This window comes from Triturus cristatus, chromosome 2_2, assembly GCF_964204655.1.
Source record: "Triturus cristatus chromosome 2_2, aTriCri1.1, whole genome shotgun sequence".
NCBI classification, from domain to species: Eukaryota; Metazoa; Chordata; class Amphibia; order Caudata; family Salamandridae; genus Triturus; species Triturus cristatus.
In genome coordinates this window covers 562237656-562261987 of record NC_140582.1, presented here as the reverse complement: position 1 = coordinate 562261987, position 24332 = coordinate 562237656, and the positions used below count along the sequence as shown (strand labels likewise).

The following is a 24332-nucleotide window of genomic DNA, read 5'->3' as shown; positions in this document are numbered from 1 at the left end:
GGCTGACAATGTTTCTGGGACAGGTCATTTAGGAACATCTACAGGATGTGTATGTTGACACTTGTTGCCCACTGTGATGTGTGCATGTTGGATTATCTTGATGGTAGGTGTTGTGTGGTGTATTTGATGCCACACCCAGACCAGTGAATGTTGTTGTGTTGTGTTTTCCAAGGTGCCTTCAACTTCTCCTTGCCTACATACATTCCATACTCTAGGTACATTGTAATCATGTTGAAGACTGGACATCCTGGAATAAAAACGGAGCAGACACAACATGTGTGTAAGCATTTTTTATTTAAAATGGTGACATGTGAGGGGGGTGAACATTTACATTGAGGTGATTAGTGGAGCAGTGAGTTGACAGTTATGGTAAATGAGATAATCGAGTAGTCACCACATTGATGTGGTGACCCAGTCCAACAGACAGATGCCATTCACAAGGCAGTGTGGGGAAGGACAGTCCAAATAGTCAATGCAGTAGTGAAGAGGGTTGCCATCATGGCTGGCTCCATGACTGGCGTTTGGCAGGTGCTTTGCCTCCAGATACTCCCTGGTTTTCTTAGGACGGCCCCTTCGTCGCTTGGCAGGGGGGCTCCTGCTGCAGGGCCACTGGGGTCTGAGGACTCACCCCTCTCTGTGGCCACAGGGGAGGATGGTGAACTGTCATCCTGCGGGCCACCAAAGGGAGGTGGAGGTGTTGGTTGTGGCGCAGGCCTGTCCCTCAGTACTGCCACTTGCTGCCCCAAGAGGTCCACCATTTGTCCCATGCGGGTGTCGATGGACCTCATCAGCAGGATGAGCTTGGGGAACAGTTCGTCCGACTGGCCCATTCGTCCCTGGGCCCCTTCATATGCCCCAAGGACTCTTGTGAAGTGGTCCAGGGATTGGGTCCCAGCCTCTTGTTGTCTGTGGGTGTCCCTGCCCCTCCCACCTTCCCTGCTGCCACGGACCTGTTGCCTCACCACTGTAGGCACCCGCATCCACTCCCTGCCCTCCTCAGTCAGTGGGGTGGGGTGGTCATCCTCTGGGACAGGGGGAGTGCTGCAGGCAGCACTGGTAGTGGTGATGTTGGTGGTGGGCAGGACGCACAGGCCGTTACTAAGGGTGGGCGGAATTTGCGAAAGTGCCTTTCGCAAAATATCTCAAAACGGCAAAAAATCCCCGCGATCACGCGAAATTTCGCGTGATCGCGGAGATTTTTGTGTGCTGATTAATGCGTTACTGATTTGACCTTCAACTCGGGCACCTGCTTTATTCATATCTGTAAGACTTACAGATATAAATAAAGCAGGTGCCAGAGTTTTAGGTCAAATACAAGTGCTTCCTGTTGGGGTTTAATTTTTGTGACAGGAGCATCGTGCCAGAATGAATCCTGCCCTGCATATTTACCCAAGAAAATGCCACCGTTTTGTGAAATACCTCTACTCAACTGGAGTACTTTCTACTGGCTAATCAGTAAGTGCTACCTCGTTGGATAAATGTATAGTGCTTTTCCTACACTACAGCTGCGTAAAGGGCCAGAAGAGGTGTCTACAGCGACCATGTGTGTCTGTAACGTTGCCACAGCGCCGACGGGCGCCGGGGTCCTTCGAGTGAGCTGTCCATCATAGTGGGGGAAAGGGCGGGAAGACGATGCACACCGCTGGGGTGGGGGGTGTGGGGCAAAACAGGAGGGGCTTCCATGCAGTTCACATGCCTATTGTTTATAAAGGGCCAGAGACGGATCAGAGCAGCAGATGAGGAGACAGAACCTCCTGGTGTCAGAAACTACACAGGAATTGCGCTCGAGAAACTCATGGATGCACAGAGCTCCATCAAGGATGACAGGAAATTGTTGATGGTAGTAGATATGGGGAGAAAGCACACCAGAGCAGAAATGGATTTTCAGACTGAAAACTGATATACAGGGTTTGAACGACAGTATTCCCTGGTCCCTGATTTGATACTTTGACTACCCCTTCAGGGATGCTTAAATGTGCAAGTTATTCGGCAATAGATATCGTTGAATTGACATGACACTTAATGGCCTTTTTATCTGCTGGGACTTCAAATTCAGTATTTGGTCTAAGTTGTGTCAACATCTATCAAGTGCCTATCAATGATTGTAAGACTCTGATCCCTCATATCGTTTTTTGACTTGAGGCCTGATATGATTCATACGGTACTTGACGTCTGTTTTATGCTTCTGCATGGCCCAGTAACTTTGTTTTTCATTTTGGGCTTCATTTCGGCTATTTAGTAATTGTCCCCATTATTTCAAGCAGTACTTATTAAACCTAGTACTATGATCCGTTAAGCGCATGCGCAACAATAAGTGTCTCTTTTACAAACATGCCCTACGGGCTCCTCTGACATAGTAGTAAGATCGGTTCTTTCTATGCATACCTGCTAAGTAGTGTCACGGGATGCGAGCTATTGTTTCAATCATATGCGCATGCCTCCAAATCAGTGTCTCAGTATGCGCATCACTTCCAACAGCGGCGCATGCCCATGTCTCTATTTCATTACGACAGCTGTTTCCCATGCTTCTGCATGGCCCAGTAACTTTGTTTTTCATTTTGGGCTTCATTTCGGCTATTGAGTAATTGTCCCTATAATTTTAAGCAGTACTTATTAAACCTAGTACTATGATCCGTTAAGCGCATGCGCAACAATAAGTGTCTCCTTTACAAACATGCCCTACGGGCTCCTCAGACATAGTAGTAAGATCGGTTCTTTCTGCGCATGCCTGCTTAGTAGTGTCACGGTATGCGAGCTATTGTTTCAATCATATGCGCATGCCTCCAAATCAGTGTCTCAGTATACGCACTACTTCCAACAGCGGCGCATGCCCCTTGCTAAATTTCATAACGACAGCTGTTTCCTATTCAGCCTTTTTGGACCAATTACGGCAGGTTTAAAAAGAGCTCCCCTCCGGCCTACCGTCACCTCTCAGACTGCTCGCAGTCCTGCCCGAGGTACCGACGGATAGGTAAGTAAGGCAAGCTCTTTGCAGCTCTACAAACCTTTTTGAATGCTGTAAACTCTTTTTAGCCAACTTCTAAAGTCTTTTCATGTGTTTCCAATACTTAACTCCTACATTTGATGGAGGTTTTTTCGGGAGCTTATAAGCAGTTCTGTTTATTATGCTTTTCCATCAGTTCTTAGAATCCAGGGATAATGGTATCTATAGAGAAGGTTTGCTCTGCCCCTGGCATTTCTGTAGTTTTTAGAACTATTTAGTAATCGATTCTGCATCAAGTTTTCTTTTATCAATGAGTCTTGACTTCCAGTGCTGTCCTGCAGAATCTACCTTTCGTGGGGTTATGTGTTTTCTTGGTTGAAGATCTTTCAGGGTTATGATAATGATAATGTTTGATATATGGGTAGAGTGTGCAGTCAGATCAGTAGCCTTTGGCAACTTTTCTGTTTTTACTCTATCCACTAACAGAGCGGTGCCTCTTCCTCCGAGCAGTTAGCCGGTTGAGGTGAGGCGGTTCTCCCACACAAAGCTGGGTAAGTCCAACATATGCACAAATTTGATCAGTATTGGACGAATGTAACCACTTTAAGGGGTTGTTCCTTAGATTTTAGTGCTCAAATGGCATTAATTAACAGGTACTTTTCGGGGACAGTGTATTTGTGAGTGAGTGAGTTTTGCAAGCCTTCTTTGCAATTAACAAGGTTGTGATAGTTTGATTCTTATTTTTCTAGGAAAGAAGAGGTGATGCCCACCTTCTTAACACTAGGTCCGGTTATCTGGTAGGGTGGCCTTTGCCACAGACTGGTCGGGCCAGTATTATTATTTTTCAAAAGTATTTTCATTTACACACTTGCACGAATTGCGCTTATTTTGCAGTAGCCATTTTTGTTGATTCCTTATTTTTGAGGTCCTGAAGAAAGCCGGGTCGAGTGACCCATCCGGCTGAAACATGTCGACCACAATTGTATGTATTTAATTAGGAATTAGTCTTTATATAATTTTTGAGACTATTTGGTGATTTTAGACAGGACACTTGGACGCATGCATAATAAACATAGGTTTTTGCCCCAGTAGTCATTTTTAGTCAGCACTTGCACTAGAGCACTGCACTCTTGTACACATTTGCATTTTTTCGAGTTCATATAGTTAGAGCATACATCTGGTCAAGAGTTTTCTTAGGAGTATCAGGGCCAGGTTCCCAGCAGGGCCTGTCGGCTCAATACTTGGGCCGGTCTCCTGGTCTCCTGTAGATCCAGATGACGAGGCTCCGCCATTAATGGGTGGGCTGATGGACTCTATTATCTTACCGATTTGTGAACTAACTATCTGACCTTTCAGGGGTTTATCTCAGTTTCACTTTTCCCTTTTACCCGTCTCAGTAGGTACCTGTTTTATTAGACTAAGAATCTCTTGTTAGTTATTATGTCTGTGAATAGGGATTTGAGATTTCCCAGTCTCTAATCATTTTCCCGTTGACCCTTCTGTATATTTGTTTGTTAGAGAAAGCACACCAGCCTAGGCGACAGTTTCCGTTCCCTCGCAGATCGCCGAAGTTTCGACATTTTCGCGTTCCGCGCAGAACGCGAAAATGTTGAATTTTCGCAATTTCCGCAAGCGGAACGGAAATTGTCACCCACCCTTAGCCATGACAGCAGGGGTCTGCAGAGACGTTGGAATTGCAGCAGATGTGGTAGGGGGGACGATGGGGTGCTGGGACCTTTTGCACCCTGTCACACCAGATGGGCCGGCTTCGAGCCCACTTCCAGAGAATCCCGGGAGTCAACATCAGAGAGTCCATGTACCAGGGGGGGGGGAGACTGGCTCTGCAGGCTGATGGTGTTGTCCTCTGTAGTGAGTTCTTGGTCACCTGTGGGTCAGATGGGAAATGGTCATTGTAGTGCCCCCCTCAAGCTTTGTGTTAGCTGTGTGTCATTCACTGTTTGTACACTACACAGTTGACTGATCATCACATTGTTTTCTATGTGCACTACTGTGCCTCCTGACATGATGCCTTGGTACATGCATTATTTGTCCATGGTGTGAGGTGGCAATACATACCATGTGCCACATACATAATTTATGATTACAGAGACATGTTGACATCTAGGGACTAGCACAACATATTATTTCAGTGAGGACTGTTTGTTGATTTGTCTGACCTGGCAGACGTCACATCTGGCCATGGACTGGCCATTGTCATCTCCTGCATACCTTTGTCTTGTCATGTGCATATCTTGATTTGTACCACCAAACATGCTTTCTTATTTGTCGAATCGTCCTTGTTGCTCTGGCACCATGGCACTGCACATGTCAATAGGTGCTGTGCATGGTTGTGCACAGACTTTCTTCTACATGTGCATTGGTGTGTCACACTTTGGTTGCTGTGACAGTTTCCTTTGCTTAGCTGTGTGCACACTGTGCTTGGCAATAGGATCGGTGTGCATATTTGTGAAATGAGAGGGCTGGTGTTGTCATATGGCACTATTTAGTGTGTGACGAATGGCTATGTGCACATACTGGCTACTTACCTGTTATGTGACTACATTTGGCTTGTTGTGTGACATATCTGTGTGTGCGTGGTGGAGGTTCACAACCTGCTCAGTGGTGTCAAAAGACAGATTAATATGTCTACCTACCTGTTAGTTTGTTTGAGGTGATCCATTAGATGCCACACATCTGGGTGGTATAGAGAGCTCCATCTTGCTGTACTGGGGGACAAGGGTGCATGGTGGGAGTAGTAGTGCAGGCCTCCAACCCACAAACACCCTCCCAGGGAAGATGGCTAGCTACCTCTTCAGGTGGAGGTGAACAATGCAATAGATGCCACATGCTTCTGGGTGGGAGTGAGTACTCCATCCTGCTCAGGTGTGGGACAGGGGGCATGGTGGGAGTAGTGGTGCAGGCCTCCCACCCACAATCCCTCCCAGGGAAGATGGCTACCTACCTGTAAGTTTGTTTGGTGTACTGCAATGGCTTCCAAATGCTTCTGGGTGGGAGAATGCTCCATCCTGCTCAGGTGTGGGACAGGGGGTATGGTGGGAGTAGTAGTACAGGCCTCCTACCCACAAACACCCTCCCAGGGAAGATGGCTATTTACCTGTTAGGTGGAGGTGAACAATGCAATGGATACCACATGCTTCTGGGTGGGAGTGAGTGCTCCATCCTGCTCAGGTGTGGGACAGGGGGCATGGTGGGAGTAGTGGTGCAGGCCTCCCACCAACAAACACCCTCCCAGGGAAGATGGCTACCTACCTGTAAGTTTGTTTGGTGTACTGCAATAGCTTCCAACTGCTTCTGGGTAGGGGAGTGCTCCATCCTGCTCAGGTGTGGGACAGGGGGCATGGTGGGAGTAGTGGTACATGCCTCCCAGCCACAAACACCCTCACTGTGAAGATGGCTACTTACCTGTTAGGTGGAGGTGAACAATGCAATGGATGCCACATGCTTCTGGGTGGGAGTGATTGCTCCATCCTGCTCAGGTGTGGGACAGGGGGCAGTTTGTTTAGTGTACTGCAATGGCTTCCAAATGCTTCTGGGTGGGGGAGTGCTCCATCCTGCTCAGGTGTGGGACAGGTGGCATGGTGGGAGTAGTAGTACAGGCCTCCCACCCACAAACACCCTCCCAGGGAAGATAGCTTCTTACCTGTTAGGTGGAGGTGAACAATGCAATGGATGCCACATGCTTCTGGGTGGGAGTGATTGCTCCATCCTGCTCAGGTGTGGGACAGGGGGCATAGTGGGAGTAGTGGTGCAGGCCTCCCACCCACAAACCCCCTCACTGTGAAGATGGCTACCTACCTGTAAGTTTGTTTGGTGTACTGCAATGGCTTCCAAATGCTTCTGGGTGGGGGGGGCCCCATCCTGCTCAGGTGTGGGACAGGGGGCATGGTGGGAGTAGTAGTGAAGGCCTCCCACTCACAAACACCCTCCCAGGGAAGATGGCTACCTACTTGTTAGTTTGATGAGGGTAATGTAATGGCTGACACATGCTTCTGGGTGTGGATGCAGTATGGCAAGCACCTTCTCCTCCCATGGAGTGAATGTTTTTGGTGGGATGGGAGGGCCACCGCCAGTCCTCTGAGCCAGCTCACGGTTCTTGCTCCTCATCTCTTTGACAACCCTCTTTAAGCCATGCCACCGCTTCATGATTTCCTTTTTTGATCGCGGGGATGTCCCTACTGCATTGACCTTCTCGACTATCCTTGCCCACATTTGTGTTCTTGTGGCTAATGGTGTATGTTGGACCAGGCTACCAAACAGTTGTGGTTCCACTCTGACTATCTCTTCTCCCATGACTGTCAACTCACTCTCTGTGAATTTGGGCATTTTATGTGTTGCCATGGTGTGTGGTGTGCAAAGTGTTTGTGGGTGTGGTAGTGATGTGTATGGTGTGTGATGTGCACGGGGTTAATAGTGCAGGTGTGAAAGTGGTGGTGGTGCTGTGTGTGGTGTGAGTAGTGATGGTGTGTTGATTTGCTTCTCCTTTGTGCTCTGGTGTTGGGCCCTTCAGTTGTGGAGTATTGCAAAAGATTGTGGTCAGGGAAGGGGCTCGTTTTATACTCAGCTATGTGAGTGTGTCCGAATGGGGGAGTGCTGTCAGGTGTGTTGTGTGGTCTCTCCTGGGAGTTTTCTTTTTCTTTTTGCCATGTGGTTGTGTCATTGGGGTGTGTTTTGTGTTTTGGGGGGCATGGCTAGTTTGCTGTGTGCACTTTGTGGCCTTATTGTGTTTTTTTTCATTCGGCCACCATATTTTTCACGGATCGTCCCCAGCGGTGGCTATGCTGCAGCTTTTCCGCCGGCTCTCCCATTCATAACTGTTTGCGACCGCAGCGGACGGAAACAGCGGAACGTACCGCAGGACCATCAGGGACATCCTAATTTCCCGTGCGGTGTCTCCGCTATACTTGCGGCGGGTTGGTGTTTTTCCGCTGTTAATCCAACCCGGGGCGAACAGATTTTGGCCATCTCCGCCCGCTACAGGTGTTTTTTCTTGGCCCCGTTCCACCGTGGTCGGTGTTTTTTGGCGGTTGATCCTAATTTGGCTGCTGGTTTTTACACGTTACCGGCGGACGGTGGTTTTCCGCTTACATGCCGATCGGGGTGGTTTTCGGACCGCCATCCTAATAGACCCCTTAGTATTCATACACAATCTTTTGAAAGTAGTTGCTGCTGCATCTGTCAGCAGTCTCAAACTTTTGACTACATATGTTTAAACTGATGTCTGCTTCCAATTGATTTGAAGAGACCATTTTTACAACAGTTCAGTTTTCAGGTTATTGACCAAGGGTTCTTGAATCTTCACACACATTTTTGTGTCCTGAAGATTGGGAGTGGGACTGGTGAGACTTTCTTGAACATTTTGAGTTTTCGGGCTTGGGTTAGTTTTATTTAGGAGAGGGGTGGGTATGTTGGTTGGATGGAGAGGGTGGGTTGCTTTGTAAATAAATAAAAGGGGAAACTATTTTTTATCATTTAAATATAAGCCTGAAGTAGTTTATTTTACTTTTACTTTGCACTACTGCCTTCAAGTAGTTTTACGCAGCCTGTTTATGTACTTGTAACTTAAGACTAGAGATAGCATAGCCCTAACTTATAGAGTCTAGGCCTATACTTCTCTAACTATCTTGACCATTATGGGGAATGCTGTCATGATGAGATGACCTATATTGTGTCGAAGTTCTGAACTATCTAAATAAAAAACAGTAGCAGTTAATTTATTTCTTACTAAGTTAAATTACATCCATACTAGTTGTCTAACCTGAATATACATGTAGCAATAACAGGGGAGGCATCACAACCTCACAAGCGAGGTCCCACTTCCAGTTCCACCCAGTTGAGCTCCAACTGTAGAATTGATCTGAATGACTGATTGATTATCCATCGTAGGCATCTAAATGGAAGTAGAAAGAATGAGTAATTGGGTATCTATTTATCAAAGATTTACAAACATGAGTACTACGTGATTATGACACAATGAGAATGCCTAAATTTGCTTAAATAGAGAAAATAGCAATACTAGTACGCTTTGGCTAAAATGGAGCTAGCAGCATTATTTGTGAAATCCTCAAGTTATCAAAAATGGACTCAAAGTCTGGAGTCGACAAGCTTAGGTTAGGTGTTCATGGTTAGGCAACACAAGGCCTGAATGATGATGATACTGATGACTGATTTTCTTTTATTCTATATCTAAAAAAATATGGATAATTTTTAATGCACAGGTTGGTAATGGGCTTGTGTGGGCTACTACTTAGAAGATTCTACAGTAAGTTAGTGTTGATTTCACCACATATGCGCACCAAGTGTGTGATCCATTGATGGGGTAAGGTAAGCCACACCTCAATAAATCACACAGCTCAGGGAAAGAGGGTTAGGGGTTTGATGAATGAATGGTTAATGGGATTTGGGGAAAGGTTTGACAAAAACAAACACTACAACAAAAGGCCAACATTCATCTGGGCAATAAGCAGCAGCACATCATTTGCCATCAATCTGTTGTTATAAAGGAAAAAAAGGAATGAGTATGACAGAGTACAGATACATACGTTGCAAACAGTCCTCCTGCCCTCGAGACCCAATTTACCAAATATATAAATGTACTGTCTTATTGGTTAGGGAGTGAATCCACCCACCCACTTCTCTTAGTTAATATGATTGTTACAAGAAAAATTATAATTTATTGCAATATTTGTTGGTACATCTGCATTCTCCTCTGGTACATCTTTGGGGGCCTGTCTATACTGGTCCGGTAGGTAAGCAGGATTGTTGCTGAGCTCAGCTAGCTTTCACATTTCGTTCATTAATGAGACTAGAAGAAAGCCTGTGGATTGTAAAATAGAAACTATATTTGGAGTCAAGGAAAAGGACAGAAGGAAGGTAAGCTTCATGAGGAATGTATCAAGAAGACTGAGAGGCAGCGCCCAAAAAACAAAAGGGGGACTCAGAGTGTTACTTTTTCCACAAGTTTAACACACACACACACACACACACACACACAAAGCAGCATTTCAAAAACACACCTCTCTCTATTCTACACAGCTGAGGACTAGGCCTCAGATTCTTGGTTTACCTTTGAACTCAATCCATTGTATACTCGATAACTTCTTGCTTCTAGCTATTGATGAGGTAGTCCTGCAGCTCCCAGTCCCATCCTGAGTTCTTCCATGGTACTCCTCAAGTCCTGACTCCAAGTAACCCATTCCCAGACCTGTCATCATTATCCTCATGAATCGCGAGGACCCAAACAAGATAGACGTGGAGTACAGTACTCTGCTGTTGAAGAACAAGTAGAGAATGAAACAGAATTGCAGTACTTTGCACAGGTTTTTGTTTGATAACTAAATTGACTGTTCTGGTGTTTGCAGAACCAGAAAAAAGGAGAACACCCCTGCAGTTCATTAAATCTGGCTAAGTGTGAAAGGGCTGTTCATTACCTACTGGGGGAAAAAATGAGCGCCCATCACCGCCCCCAAACAATGCAAATCAAAAACCATCTCAAGAAATTTCCCATATTACAGTTCAACAAACACCCTCCCTCAGTGTCTGCCACAACATGAATCATCAATCAACTTAAATCATCACTCACACAATCAGTCACTCACTGTTGCAATATTTGAAGTTACCTCATCCAATCCAAGCACGGGTAATTCAATTTCAGATAAATATTCAATCATCTTTGATGCATGCAACACATTGGAATTTGGTCTTGGCAGGCAGTCTTGTAGGATATAAAATAATTTTATGGGGCAACCCTTCTAGTGCTAAGTAATGCAAAAAGGAATAGGCATTAGCCATAGGCATGCGAGGGGGGCAGGCATTGTCGCCAATGCCATGAAGGAATAGTGGAGGTTTCTCCAATGTATACTGGTGAAACTGCAATCCGACGGTATAGATGTTACTAATAAAAAAAGGTGGGGCAGCTTAAATGTTACACAAACATTATTAAGTGCCTCTAGCTAATTTATTTGTTTTTGCAAAGAAATAACTAAGTTCAACGAGAACATTTTAAAAGTTCTATGGGGGCACTGGCATGCTTAGTCCGGGAAGTAGAGTTCATCCTCAGACTCAGGTGGTTCACCCAGAAGTTGGTCAGCTAACACATTTGATTCAATTTTGGACCAATCACCCTGTTTCTCCTCTTGTGCTGCTGTTTTAGGAGCAGTGTGATTTTGTGGTATATAATGCTGGTTCATTTTGATCATAGTCAATCTCTCAATGAGCGAGAGACTGGTCCTTCTCACTGTGACGACTGCACCAGCTGAACTGAGCACAAGTTCAGCAGACACGCTGGTGACAGGACAAGCCAGATCCTTTATTGTCAGCCTTCTGAGCTCGAGCCATTGGCGCACTTTCCCATACCAATAAATCAATGGATTTTGATCCACATAGACTTTGGATCATCCAGATACTCCTGGAACATCCTGTGGATGGTCTTTGGTGCTGCCACTTGCTCTACCTGTTTTGCCATCACCTCTTTACTGGACTTGAGCCCTGCCAATTGAAACCAAAACAATGCAGAGGTTGGGTGCGGTCCTCCTTTTGCTGTTTTTGCCAGTGTTCTGGTTGATGGTGTTGTTGGCTGCTGTGAGACAAGACTGCCCTCTCTGGAAGTTGAAGGCAGAACCCCAGAACGGTGGGGTGGGGTGGGATTCAAAGTTCCAGCTATTCTTCTTCCACGTCTCCGGCTTGCTCTACAATCCACCTCTTGTATTTTAAAACATCCCCTATGTCTTCCTTTTTGAGGAAGTCTTGTACCACCAGGTTGATGCAATGGTTCAAACACAGGACCCTGAAATAGTCTCCATCTGAAATGGCTTTGGTTATGTTACTGCCGTTGTCCGTGGCAACAAATCCAATTCTAAGACCTCTGGGTTGCAGCCATTCATACACCTTGCTGTTAAATTCTTCCAAGATGTTTACAGGTGTATGTGATTTCTCCAAGGCAAACATGGCCACTGTTGAATGCCACTGAACGCAATCAAAACTTTTTTCAAAGCCAAGACCTGAAGATATCTTTTGCTTGACCCCTGCAAAAGACATCCATTATGCAGTGATGCACATGTAATCAGTCGCCTGACAACTGGTCCACATGTCTGTTGTCAGGTGGATGGTGTGAATAGCAATTTGCTGCAAATCTTGTCCAACCAACTGCAGCACATCATGAAGCAGCACTGGAACAGCCACTCTATCAAAATAGGTCCTACTTAGGACCTTCCTTTTTGGGCAGATGGCTGCCTCAAATTTTACAAATGCCATTCCTTCCACAAAAGAAAAAGGGAGGAGGACTAGCGCTAAAGTTTATGCCAGATTCCCATCGGACAAACATGCGGTTGGGTGGTTTCACTCATAGGGCCCCTCCTGCCTAAACATGCCATAACAGTAGCCTGGATTCTCTTCTTTTCTTAGGGCACTGACACAGGCGTCTTTTACGAAGTAGATGCTGTGGTAGACTCAATGAACTTTGTGGTGGTGGGGCAGTCACTGTATGCCGCGGTGTCTACATCATCTCACTCTGAGTCTTGTCTCCATTGTGAAATTGCTGAGGCGGGTGAATCTGCTGGCACACTGCTGGGAACACGGCTGCTTTGCTTGAAGATGTGATGTAACACTCTTCTTCCTCATCATCATACCCTCCCCCGTCATTGGACTTGTAGCTGATTTTCCCCTGCTCACCCACCACCACAACCATGATTGTTTGGTGTTTTTTCATATGGGTAATCTGGTCTCCAGTACCATAATGTGTCCCAGGGTTACCTCAACAAACATTTGTGTGGCAAATGGTGAATACCGCAATGTGCTCCCCCTTTTTGCTAACTGTAAAAATTTCCCAAACTGGGGAGGAGCACTTTTTTGCCGGGCCACTGCCGATGCCTGAAGACTAATTGACAGTAGGTGGGCATTTCTTAGAGTGCCTCTCTGTTTCTCCTGAGGCAGGGGTTGATGCAGGTCTTAGCTGGGGATTCGCAAATATGAAATCTGGTGGCAGGGCTCCCTGTGCCATATCCCTTGGAGCTGTTTGAATAGCAATGTCAGATTCCTCTGTGTCACCTTCCATTATCACTACCTCGTCATCGTCATCCTCCTCTTCATCCCCTTCCATAAGCCTAAGTCTTTCTGGAACTTTTCTTTTCCCTTGCCTCTCCTGTTGTCTCCTGGTCTCTGTCGGGATCCACTCCATGTCCCTATCATCATCATCAGAAGTGGTGTTTGGAGAAGATGGTGCTGTAGTACCCTTCCTTTTCTTTGCTTGAGATGTGGGAGCCAATGATTCTAAAAGAGGAGGTTCAACTTCTTGCTCTGAGGGAAGCTCAACCTCCTGTTCTGCTCCAACATCAGTCAAATTCATTGCTGGCTGCGTATGCTCGCCACTTTGCTGGGTCTACTGAAATAATTGTGGACTGTGGAAGGGACACATCCAATTCAACATCACTACTCATTGGCATCGACATCATTGCACTGGTTGCCTCTCTGATAGACATGATTCTGGGCTTAGGTTGGGGAGGTGGTGCTGTTGATGCACGAGTGCTGCTGTTAGCTTGCTCGCCGGAGGCTGGTGCAGCACTCACAACTTTCCTGAAAAAGGTTGAGGTTGGCACACCAGTGAAAACAGCAACATTATTCAGGTATGTTGCAATGAGGTGTTCCAGCCCAGCTAGGAGTCATTTGACTAACCTCTGGAAGGTGGCATAGGCATTCTTTAACCCAAGGGTTTAAATGAAAAGTGGTCATCTGTTTAAAAAAATGCCGTCCTCTCCTTGAACCCCTCCATAAGGTAAATCTGCAAACACCCTGATGTCAAACCAGAAATACTGAGGAACTTGATCTTCCCCAATTGATCAAAGAGCTCATCAGCTTTGGAGATGGGGTATCAGTCTTAGTGACTAAGGCCCTCATTAGGATTTCAGTTGGAAAGCATCCGGCTGACATACTTGTTTTGAATTCTAACTGCCGTTTTATGATTAAATCAAACCGGCCGGTCATTCCGGCTTGCTTCTGACGGGCTCAAGGAACACGTTGGCCAGCCGCAACCGCCACCATAGTCCCATGCACACGGCGTTTCTGCCATCGGGATTATGATGTTGGTTTTCAACAGGCTTTCCATGTCAGACTTTCTGACATGCAAAGCCTGTCAGAAGGGGACTTTGGGGGCCCCTAGCAGGGCCCCCCTTCTTCAGCAGCCTCCAGTTGGGTGCCAAGATGGCACCTATGGGTTCCCCCTGGAAATCCCTGCACTGTGGGCAGGCACCCACACGGTGCAGGATCTACAGTGACTCCCATTTCTCTTTGGGAGCTTGTGCTGTGGCCAAAGTCTGACCGCCTCACAAGCTCCCATAGTAAAATGGGAGTCTGCAACTGCACCGTGTGCAGTCGCATTGTAATTTTGGTTGCAGACCGCCGACCTAAGGTCAGTCGGTTTCACAACCACAGGGATGTAGGTCGGAGGAAACTGACCGACATCCTTATTAGGCCCATAATTGAGACAAAGTATGCTGTCTATTGTGTCAATGCCATGGGCATACCAGTAGGTGCATGGGTAAGGGAGAACAGAGAGGAGAACTGTCCTAGCATGTGGCAATAGTCGCTCTGCTACTCTGCTGTCAGTGTGGGGGAAAGGATGGCTCCCTACACTGACCCATCCTGCTCTTTGGGAGACGGTAGGTCTGGGAGGGGTTTACTCTCCACCCCTCACCTCCATCTGTCACCAAGAGGGTGGTTACTTCAGACCTCCTATAGTGAGGCTTGAGGTGGCTCATATGCAGGGCCCTTAAGGGGTTACTGGGGGTCTGGAGGTCTACCAGGTAGATGGACTCTTTGTTTTTGTTTTACCTCAGAGGACCCAGTCTACAGATCTTGCAAGGCTTGGAGTTGTTCCACAGGCCCCATCACCCACAGTTTCTGGCCAGGTTGGTAATCAACGAAAGTGGCAAACACCTCCAACATCTGGCTCATCAGAGGAAAGGGGTGTATCTGATTCTGAGACCGCCCAGAATCGCCCACCATTAAGAGAGGATGGCAGACCATCATCACGAACTGATGCAACAACAGGAAGACCAAATAGCTCTAAGGCTTCTTTTTTGTCAACAAGCCCCGCATCCAACCACCAGCCAGACAAATCCGGATTAAAACCAGGAGGGGCAAAAGATCTAGATCCCGAGGCAGACAGACGAGCAACTCGCAGCAAGACGAAAACAACTTAGTAGTTAACATCTCTAAGGTAAAGTTATCAAGAGCTCAAATAGCGTTTCTAAACAAAGGCACCTCATATGTCCCTACTTATCATAGTAACTTGGCAGAAACAGAAGTTTCTTTATTTAAGTTTACTAGGATTTTGAGATTGAAACATTTCTTCAACACCATTGAACCAGCCATAACTTCATCAGATGAATCAACGGTCAGAGCATTCAAACCTAAAAGCTCCTTTTGTTCACCGATTTCTCACAAATCAATTGATGCATTTGAAAGACTGGTCAAAGCGGAGTTCAGGTCAATAAACTTTAAGAAGGACAAACGGGTTAATTTTACTAAGAAAGAATGGAGCACTTTAAAACAATTGTCACAAGATCCTGATCTTTCAAAGAGCTGATAAAGGAGGCGCATTAGTGGTACTTGATTCAGATTTTTTCACACAAAGTGTGTTAGACCACCTTCAAGACAGTGACACATACTCGAAACTTGATCAAGACCCAACAACGGCTTACCAGAAAGTATTACAACAGATTCTGACAAAGGCACTGGAGATGGGCTGGATTGATGAAAACACTTAAAAATATTTATATACCATCTACCCAAGACGCCCAAGGCTATATATGCTCCCAAAAATCCACAAGGACACAGAAAAACCACCTTTTCGTCCAATTGTATCAGCATGTGGATCACTGTCAGAGCCAATTGGGAGATATCTGGATAGCTTTTTGCAACCCATAGTACAACAACAAACTAGTTACATCCAAGACACCACTGCATTGTTGAACATATTACTGGATCTAAACACTGATCAAGCTACAGATTGGCTGTTATGCACTATCGATGTCACTGCTCTCTGTACCTCAATACCTCATAAAGATGGCATAGAAGCCACGGAATGGGCTTTACTTGAAGATAAAACACCAAATGTTGAAAAACTTTTTTTACTGGAACTTCTACATTTCTCACTGCTCCACAGTTATTTTAAATGTAATGACACATTCTATGCCCAGAACAATGGAACTTCTATGGGATTTGCCGGTGCACCTTCGTACGCCAACATTCTTATGGCTAAACTTGAATCAGATTACATTCCCAAAAATGAAACATGGGTTGAACATTTGGTTTTATCTAAGCGGTACATTGATGATATTGTAGTCATTTGGAAAGGCGACATTACCACTCTTGAAAATAACATCCGTGAACTCAACAACATTCATGGCCGTGTGAAATTCACACATCAAATCGAGAAAAACAGCATCGCCTTTCTGGATGCACTTATTCAGATTGAGGCAGGTAACATCAAAACGAGTGTGTACACGAAGAAAACAGACATAAACAATTCTTTGCATTTTCGGAGCTTCCATCAGAAATCTCTAAAGCACCATCTACCATATTCTCAGTTCATAAGACTAAAACGGATCACCTCTGACCCAGTAGAATCAAACACAATCATAAAGAAATTTGCAGAGAAATTCAAACAGAGGGGATATCCTGATAAAATATTGGAGAAAGCTACCAAGAGGGTGGAAGCTTTGGACAGAACACAGCTATTACGCAAAATCACCCCTAAATCATCCAATGTGTTTTGAAATTTTCTACACAGTCCAATCGGATTAAACCCATAATCATAAGACACTGGTCTATTATTCATACTGAACCGGATTTTAAAGACATGTTTCCCGCACATCCTACATTCGCCATGCAACGCTCCCGCAATTTACAGGAGCTCCTTAAAAAACAACATGCATCCACACAAAAAGAATACAAAGGCATGCAAAAATGCATGAAATGCAGACATTGTAACAACGTAATGGTTGGCAATAAGTTCATTCACCCTACTCAAGGGCACATCATTGAGTTAAAGCATTCTAGCACATGTGATTCATCAAACGTTGCGTACGCATCGAAATGCCCTTGTGGAAAAATCTACGTTGGAAAAACAGAGCGTAAAATCAAAATACGTGTAGGAGAACATAAGAGCAACAATTGAAACCACAACATGAAATCTACTGTAGCGTCACACTGGCTTGTGGCCAGACATAATATAGCTCAACTGCGCTTCACCATTCTTGAAGCATTAAAACTGAGAAACGATATTGATCCATCTAAAGCCTAAGCGAGATCTGAATTTTTCTGGACAAAAAAACTGCACGCCCTACAACCACAAGGGATGAACAATAGAATTGAATATAATTGCTTTCTATAGTACATAGTCATGATGATCTATAACTGATCATATTTTGTACAGAATGCTTAAGGTCTTTTTTCTGCTGTTGAATGCTAAACATTATAATATGTGGATATCAAATGAATAATTTACGATGATACTGCCAAATATTATTATTAGATGTTATTTATTTTTCATCATGTTCTTTCTTTCATGTTCTTGAATGAAGATGTTTACATTATAATCATATTCCCCCATTAAAAAAAAAAAAAACGCACATCTCTATGGTGATTTTTAACTTCTTTAACTTCTTTAATTTCTTTAACTTTATTGCACTTCAGTTAACAACAATCGCCGTAAGTCTCTAATACGCCTTTAACACGGCTCAGCTACACGTGCACGATTACACTCGGGCACCTTTAAGACGCCTTACGTTAGACGTCTAACGTAATGACGAAGCACTTACACTGCTGCGCGGCATTCCACAGGATCTGCAAGCGATAGAGACAATTCACCTGAACATTTTTTGGTAAGTTTAAAATCACTTTAATGTATTGTGTAGCAATCTAATAGAATGCATGATCACTCGCACACGAGATTCGAGATAGCACAAATATAGCATTTTGACCCCATTACTAATAGTTTCATGTCTTGAACATTTATGGAAGGAACTTGAGTCACTGCAAATCCTCTCACATTTTTGTTTTAACACGCCGATATCTCTTTTGTTTAAATTCGGAGACATCACTTAAACTTAGGGTTGAAATTTCCTATATTTTGTCCATACACTAGTGCACGTTCACTTTCGGTTCTAAGGCTCTGGGCACTATTCTAACTCACATAATTAATTAGATAGCCCATACTGAATGACCTCCTGTTTCCGTTCTTTTGCAGTAACAAGATATGACCCCTGACGAAGGGTCGATGTATGACCCGAAATGCATTGGGTTTTTGCTGAATGTTAACTACTGGCGAAAATATCACATTGGATTGTGCATGATGATTAATGCACTTCATGAATAAAGATTACGTACAACCAAATGAGCTTTTGGCTACAAGCTTGAATCACGTAATAAAACATTTGGATTAATACCCCGCGGTATTGCGAATAGTGCTCTCTTCCTGCATGTTTACCCAAGTTGGTACTCCACCAGATTGAATATCTGTCGGTCCACTATTTCATCACCTCCTACCTGGACTCCATGTTCTCAGTGACCTCTTTCTAGACATGTTCACCTGAGACCTGAGTGCTAACATGTTTCTCCCTACATTCTGCGGGGCTACTGGGGAGCTTGATCCTATCCCTCTTTGCCGCAGTTCAAACATCCTGTCACAAATTGGTAAAACAGAAGAAGCTTGAAGAGGCACCTCCCTGTGGGCAAAAAGAATGCATGGTAACAAGACATCCCACTCACATCACATGGGCTCTGACAGGCTCATAATTACACCCTTCAGAGTCTTGTTGAACCTTTCAACAAGCCCATTGGTCTTAGGGTAGTACTGAATGGGGTACTTGTAGTTTGCTCCAAACTCTTCCCACATGGACTTTACTTAGGCAGACATGAATTAGGCTTTCCTATCAGCCACAATCTCCTTGGGGAAAACCCACTTGGGTAAAGTGCCCCATCAGTGACCTGGCCACCATGGGGCCATTCACCGAACTTAGTGGCATGGCCTAAGGGAACCTTGTAGCATGGTCAACCATGACCAGGCTAATCTTGTTGTCTAAGGCAGTCTTGGGGTTTAGAGGCCTATCAATATGAATTCCCGCCCTCTCAAAGAGTGTTCCTATTACAATGAGTGGTATCAAGTGAGCCTTGTGCTTTACATCTGACTTACCACTGTCCTGGTAGGTGACACAGGATCTACAAAATGCATCTAAGTGAATCCTTATCCGGGACATATAAAAGTGGATGATCAGTTGGTCAAAGGTTTTGGCTTGCCCCAGATGTCAATGACTACCAAATGATTTTGTTACCTGGTTACATGACAGCAAAGACAGACATATTAGGTTTATATGTGTGAGGTGAAGACTGAGGAAAATGCATGTGATGAATGTGTCTCAGCAGATAATGGTATTTAAAGGGCATACCTATGCCTATTAGGGCAATGATTGGTCTATGAAGGGGCTCTTGCGAATACGTGTTAATGGCTGACATTGTTTAGGGTATCTAGACATATATTGACATTAACTTGCTAAAAATGAGATCTGACATTTGGAGAATATCAGTGAATTTTCAGAAAAATACAAATGAATGTTTATTCACAAAACTGCTATATTTAAAGAAAACAACAAACAGATGTTTTTTGTCCTTACAAAGTATTGAAAGTTGATATTCCAATAACAGTTCATGCTCATTTGAGGATACTGTTTGCTGATTTTATTGAACTATTTGCTTTGTTCATAACTTGTTTATCTGTAAAGTGCACCAGTTGGCACAGTTTCTCAGAGGAGAGCACATCTCTTGAGTGCACATCTCTCAAGTGAAGAGTATGGGGCTCAGGCTTGTTCACTGTGCTTACTTGATTTCTGCATAATATGTATTGTTATGTGTGCTACAGGTGCAAAAGAAATCACTAGTGTTAGACTTTGGGCTGAAACTTTTAGTCTAATTAGTGGTAGGCTCTTGGTAGGTTTCCCTTAATGTAGAATATGAACACCTTCTGGGTGTGCATGATTGAAGTATATTTTCAAGTATGTAAGTAATTTTTATTTATGTATTTTATTTATCCACTTACATGATGCACCAAGACTGGTTGGTTTAAGGATGTTTTACTTTACAAGAAGTTATCAAGTTGTGATTATATGGAGATGAGGAGAGGGACATAACAATTTAAAAGCATAAAATAAACAGCAAACCACGTTTGGTTTGAAGGTCAGATTTGCATAAAAGTTCTTAGTCAAGGAATGTTTGGAAAATTTGCGTTGTAAGAAATTGGGTTATTGGTTGATGGGGCTGAACCCCTACTTAAGCAGCAACCACAATTCATGTCAAGGTGAAATTAACTTGTTTTCAACCCTCTGCTAGCTTGGTACAAAAGCAGTCAGACTAAACTTATAGGCAATGTGTAAAGTATTTATGTAGCACTTCAAACAGCAAGAAAATGTAAACACAGCACAAGCAAAATCCCACAACAGTTTTTTTTATAAATGATGTGACACCAAAACAACAAAAATCAATCATTAGAACTCGAGATTTGTGATTGTAAACGTTTTGTAGAAATCAAGCGCTAGGAAACAAAAAGCTCCAACAGCAATTGCAGGCGAATGGGTCCATTTCACAAGTTTAGGCCAACCGTGATGAAGCGCGGACTGGATGCTGGACTGAGTTTAGTCTGCTAAAAGTACCTTGTAGCAGGGGCATCAAGATGCCAAGACCTTGCATCGAGCTGCACGAGCTGGAATCGAAAAATAGTAATCGATAAGATCTGGCATTGAAATGCTTTGTGCAGCAGTGGAGTTGATGACCGTTGACAGTGTTTGCGATGTGAGGTTCTGTGTCGAGATGTGTCATGCAGTGGTGGAGTCAATGAGTGTCAGCGAGGTTGTGATGTGAGGGCCTGCAGGGCTTGCGAAGACTTGCGCTGTGATGCGTGGGACAAGATGATTTGCGCTGGGCTGGTGTAAGCATTGAGCCACCTTGGGTTTGTTGTTGAAGAAGCTGCTAGGGCTTCCGAGGACTTGTGATGAGATTAATCGGTATTGAAGACGAGCTCCGTCATGCTGGGCTGGAGTTGATGGTGAGGTGCACTGCACTGCGTCGAAATATGAACAGTTGTGTTGACATCAAAGAAACCTATTATGTCGCTCTAGCTTTGAACAGTGGGCTAGCCAATTGACCCATGGAAGTTTCTTGGAGTCCTAGGTCTACACAGGCAGCTACATTCAGGACGACAGCTCACAGCAGCAGAAAGGTTCTGGTGCATCAACAGCAGGCCTTGGGCAGTAAAGCAGTTCTTGGTTCTTGGTCAGTAAGCAGTTCAGAAGGGCAGATTTCACAACTGGGCAGTCATTGCTGGCAGAGATCAGAGGTCCAGACGTTATCTAAGTGTTGGGTCTGAGGTCCCACTATTAATACCTGGTGCCTGCTTTGAAATGGGAGAAGCTTCTTGAGTCCTCCCCCTATAGAGATGTCTGGATTTTCATTCCTTTCTGCTCTGGCCCTAGCTTATCTGGAGGTACAACAGACTAGTGCAACACAATTTGTGGGTGTACTGTAGCAAAGTCTTTGTGATGTGTAAGTGTGGTAGTTAAAAGCTCCTCCCTCTCATTCTGAGAGATGGTCCGTCCTGTCAACACCTATTCCCCCTTTGTCTCAAGTTCTGGGAGTAATACATAAAGACCAACTTCCACCTACACCTAATCATGTGACCCAGGACACAAGCTGCAGGCACCAAATGGATGGGACAAGAAAGTGCTAACTTTCTTAAAGTGGCATTTTCAGAATGATGACATACAATTCAACTTTACCTTTAAAGAGGTTTTTAAATTGTAATTCTTTGGAGACCAAACTTAACTTTCTTACCACTTCCTAATTTAAAGTTATCACTTATTAAATGTATTAAGGTAACAAAATGTTATCCTATAGGAGAGACAGGCCTTGCAGCAGGACATCTAAACATTAAAAGTACATGCCATAATTGTTAAATACAACGCACTCTGCCCTATGGGCTGTTTGGGGCCTACTCTAGGGGTGACATATGAATTAAAAAAAGAAGCTTTTAGGACAGCAAAAGGGATATTTTGCCTAGTCAAAAATAGCTGTTTAAAACCGCACACACAGACTGCAATTGCAGGCTTGAGACATGCTTAAAGGGCAACTTAAGTGGATTGCACAATCAGTGATGCAGGACCACTAGTAGCATTTTGTTCAGAGTCCCTCTGCACTTTACTAGGAACTTACAAGTACATAAATGAGCCAACTGGGTGTAAGCCAATTTCATCATGTTTTAGGAAGAGAGCACAAGCACTTTTAACACTGTTAGCAGTGGTAAAGTGAGCAGAATCAAAAGGCCAGAAAAATCAAAGTCTGCAAAAACAGAAAGCCTGAAAGCAAAAAAGTTGGGAAAACCTATGCCAAAGATGTCAGGTTCAGCATGAAACTTGGGTTGTTTGTGAAAGATCGGAAGGGTGAGGGGTCAGCATTCTGAGAGTGACAGGCAAACTGATCCAGGCCCTGGTGACTAGTCCAGAGAATGAAAATGTAAGCCTTGAATTTTTTGTGAAAGATTAGAGAGGTGAGGGGTCAGCAGTCCGAGAGTGGCAGGCAAACAGATTCATGCTCTGTAAACTAGTCCAGAGAAGGATTGTTTGCAAACTGTTGATGTTCTGAATGTGGGAGGGTAAAAGAAAAGGGTTTTGACACTTTGAGACCCCTTCTGCCAACTGAGATATTTAGATGTTTTGCTAAGTCAGGAGGGATATTTGTGTGTATTTTCATGTACCTTTCCAATATTCCAGACATGATCCAATTACTCCCTGGCAGTTAGAGGTCTCACAATCAGCAAAAAAGTGAGCACTCTATTCAGAAGGCTCAGCTACAAGTTACAGTCTCTTGTCGCAATATTCATATGACACCATATTGATAAATTGAGACCCTTAGTTACCCCTAAAGTATTCACTTACAAAATGCCAATATATTGCAAAGGATTCGACTATCTTGGATAAGTCAAAAGAATTACTAAATATGTGTGGGGGGATCTGGGTGTTATTAAAAAGCAATACAAATAAAATTTTCACTTGTAAAGTTTTTCGCGTACAAGGTGTAGATTGATTTCTGCAAAAAAGAAAGACTGCAGCTTGCCTTTCTTTAGTGACTGACTGTAAAAATGATCGAGATGAGAGTTGTAATACTTATTTATAATTATTTTGCAGCTGATGTCGGTGGACAACTTGGTCTTTTTTGTGGTGCTAGCGTAATTACCATCATAGAAATTCTGGAATACCTTATAACAAATCTTTTCTGGATATGCATCTTTATGCTGGTGAAAACACCTGAAAATTCCGAAAGAAGTCAAACTGCTCAAAAAAATATCCAATATAAAAAAGAAATACAAGAATTGTAATCAGTCTTAGCCAAATAACAATGTAACCTATAATAAACAAAACGGTACATGATACTTTACTGTAAGCATAATGTTTCTTGATTGATATATTAAAGCATATTTTCAAAATGTATTTATGAAGACCATAAAAGTGATATGCCAACTTGTTTAATGCTTTGAAAGCTAATATGCTAGTACATATGTGATAATAAAAATACATGTGGGGAAAAAATACACTTACGAGGAAGGAATTAAGAACAATATTTATAATGTGAAGACAATTCCTAGCAACTCAATGTTATGACTTTCAGAAGGAAGAGAAAAAACGAAAAGTTGTATTGATTCCTCTTTTTCAAGAATATTGAAAATGAATGCAATACTACATTTGCGAAATCGAGGGAATCTTTTGTCCAAAGGTAAACACCCTGCATAAAACCCGTGTAGCTATTTGTTTTTTCATTCTTAACCATTATTCCATTTGAGCGTGCTTTAGTCCCGTTTGAATTGTTTGGCATTTCTTTTAAATACATATTTTAGTTAGAATAATAGAGGCAGTTTTGTGGGTTTGTTTTTTTGAAGCATTTATCAATTTTGCATAATGATTTTCTAATTATATTTTGATAATTGTACTTTATTTTCAAAATACTAATTTTAGAATCCAGGACCGGTATTCGATATGGTAAATTGTTGCTTTCTCATTTCTTCCTAAAATTTCATTGCATTCGTTACTTCATTTTGTTTTGTAAACCTTCACAAATGGCTAATACGTTAGAGGTAATGCTACTGTTAAAATCGTCGTGGGCAGATCTTAAACTACGGAGGAGATTCTCAAAGGTTTTGCGCTGGGTTACCATCACAAAAGGGATTCTAATCAGCACAAATGTTTTTTTCCTGATTCACAGTCCAGTGCAAAACTTGTTTTGTGCTGGAAAGTACCCAAAAGTAACACACACCAGCGCAAAATGCTGCTTTACA

General features: G+C 43.7%; 1 protein-coding gene across 1 annotated transcript in view; it reads left to right on the top strand.

Moving 5' to 3' along the window:
* The window catches only part of ASIC5 (acid sensing ion channel subunit family member 5), a 612782-nt gene extending 589404 nt beyond the window's left edge, over window positions 1–23378 (top strand). Inside the window, exon 10 of the mRNA XM_085641714.1 lies at window positions 23188–23378. Within this exon, the coding sequence (XP_085497840.1) occupies window positions 23188–23378 (191 nt within the window). The remainder of the gene's footprint in view (window positions 1–23187) is intronic.
* Window positions 23379–24332: the final 954 nt, after the last annotated feature.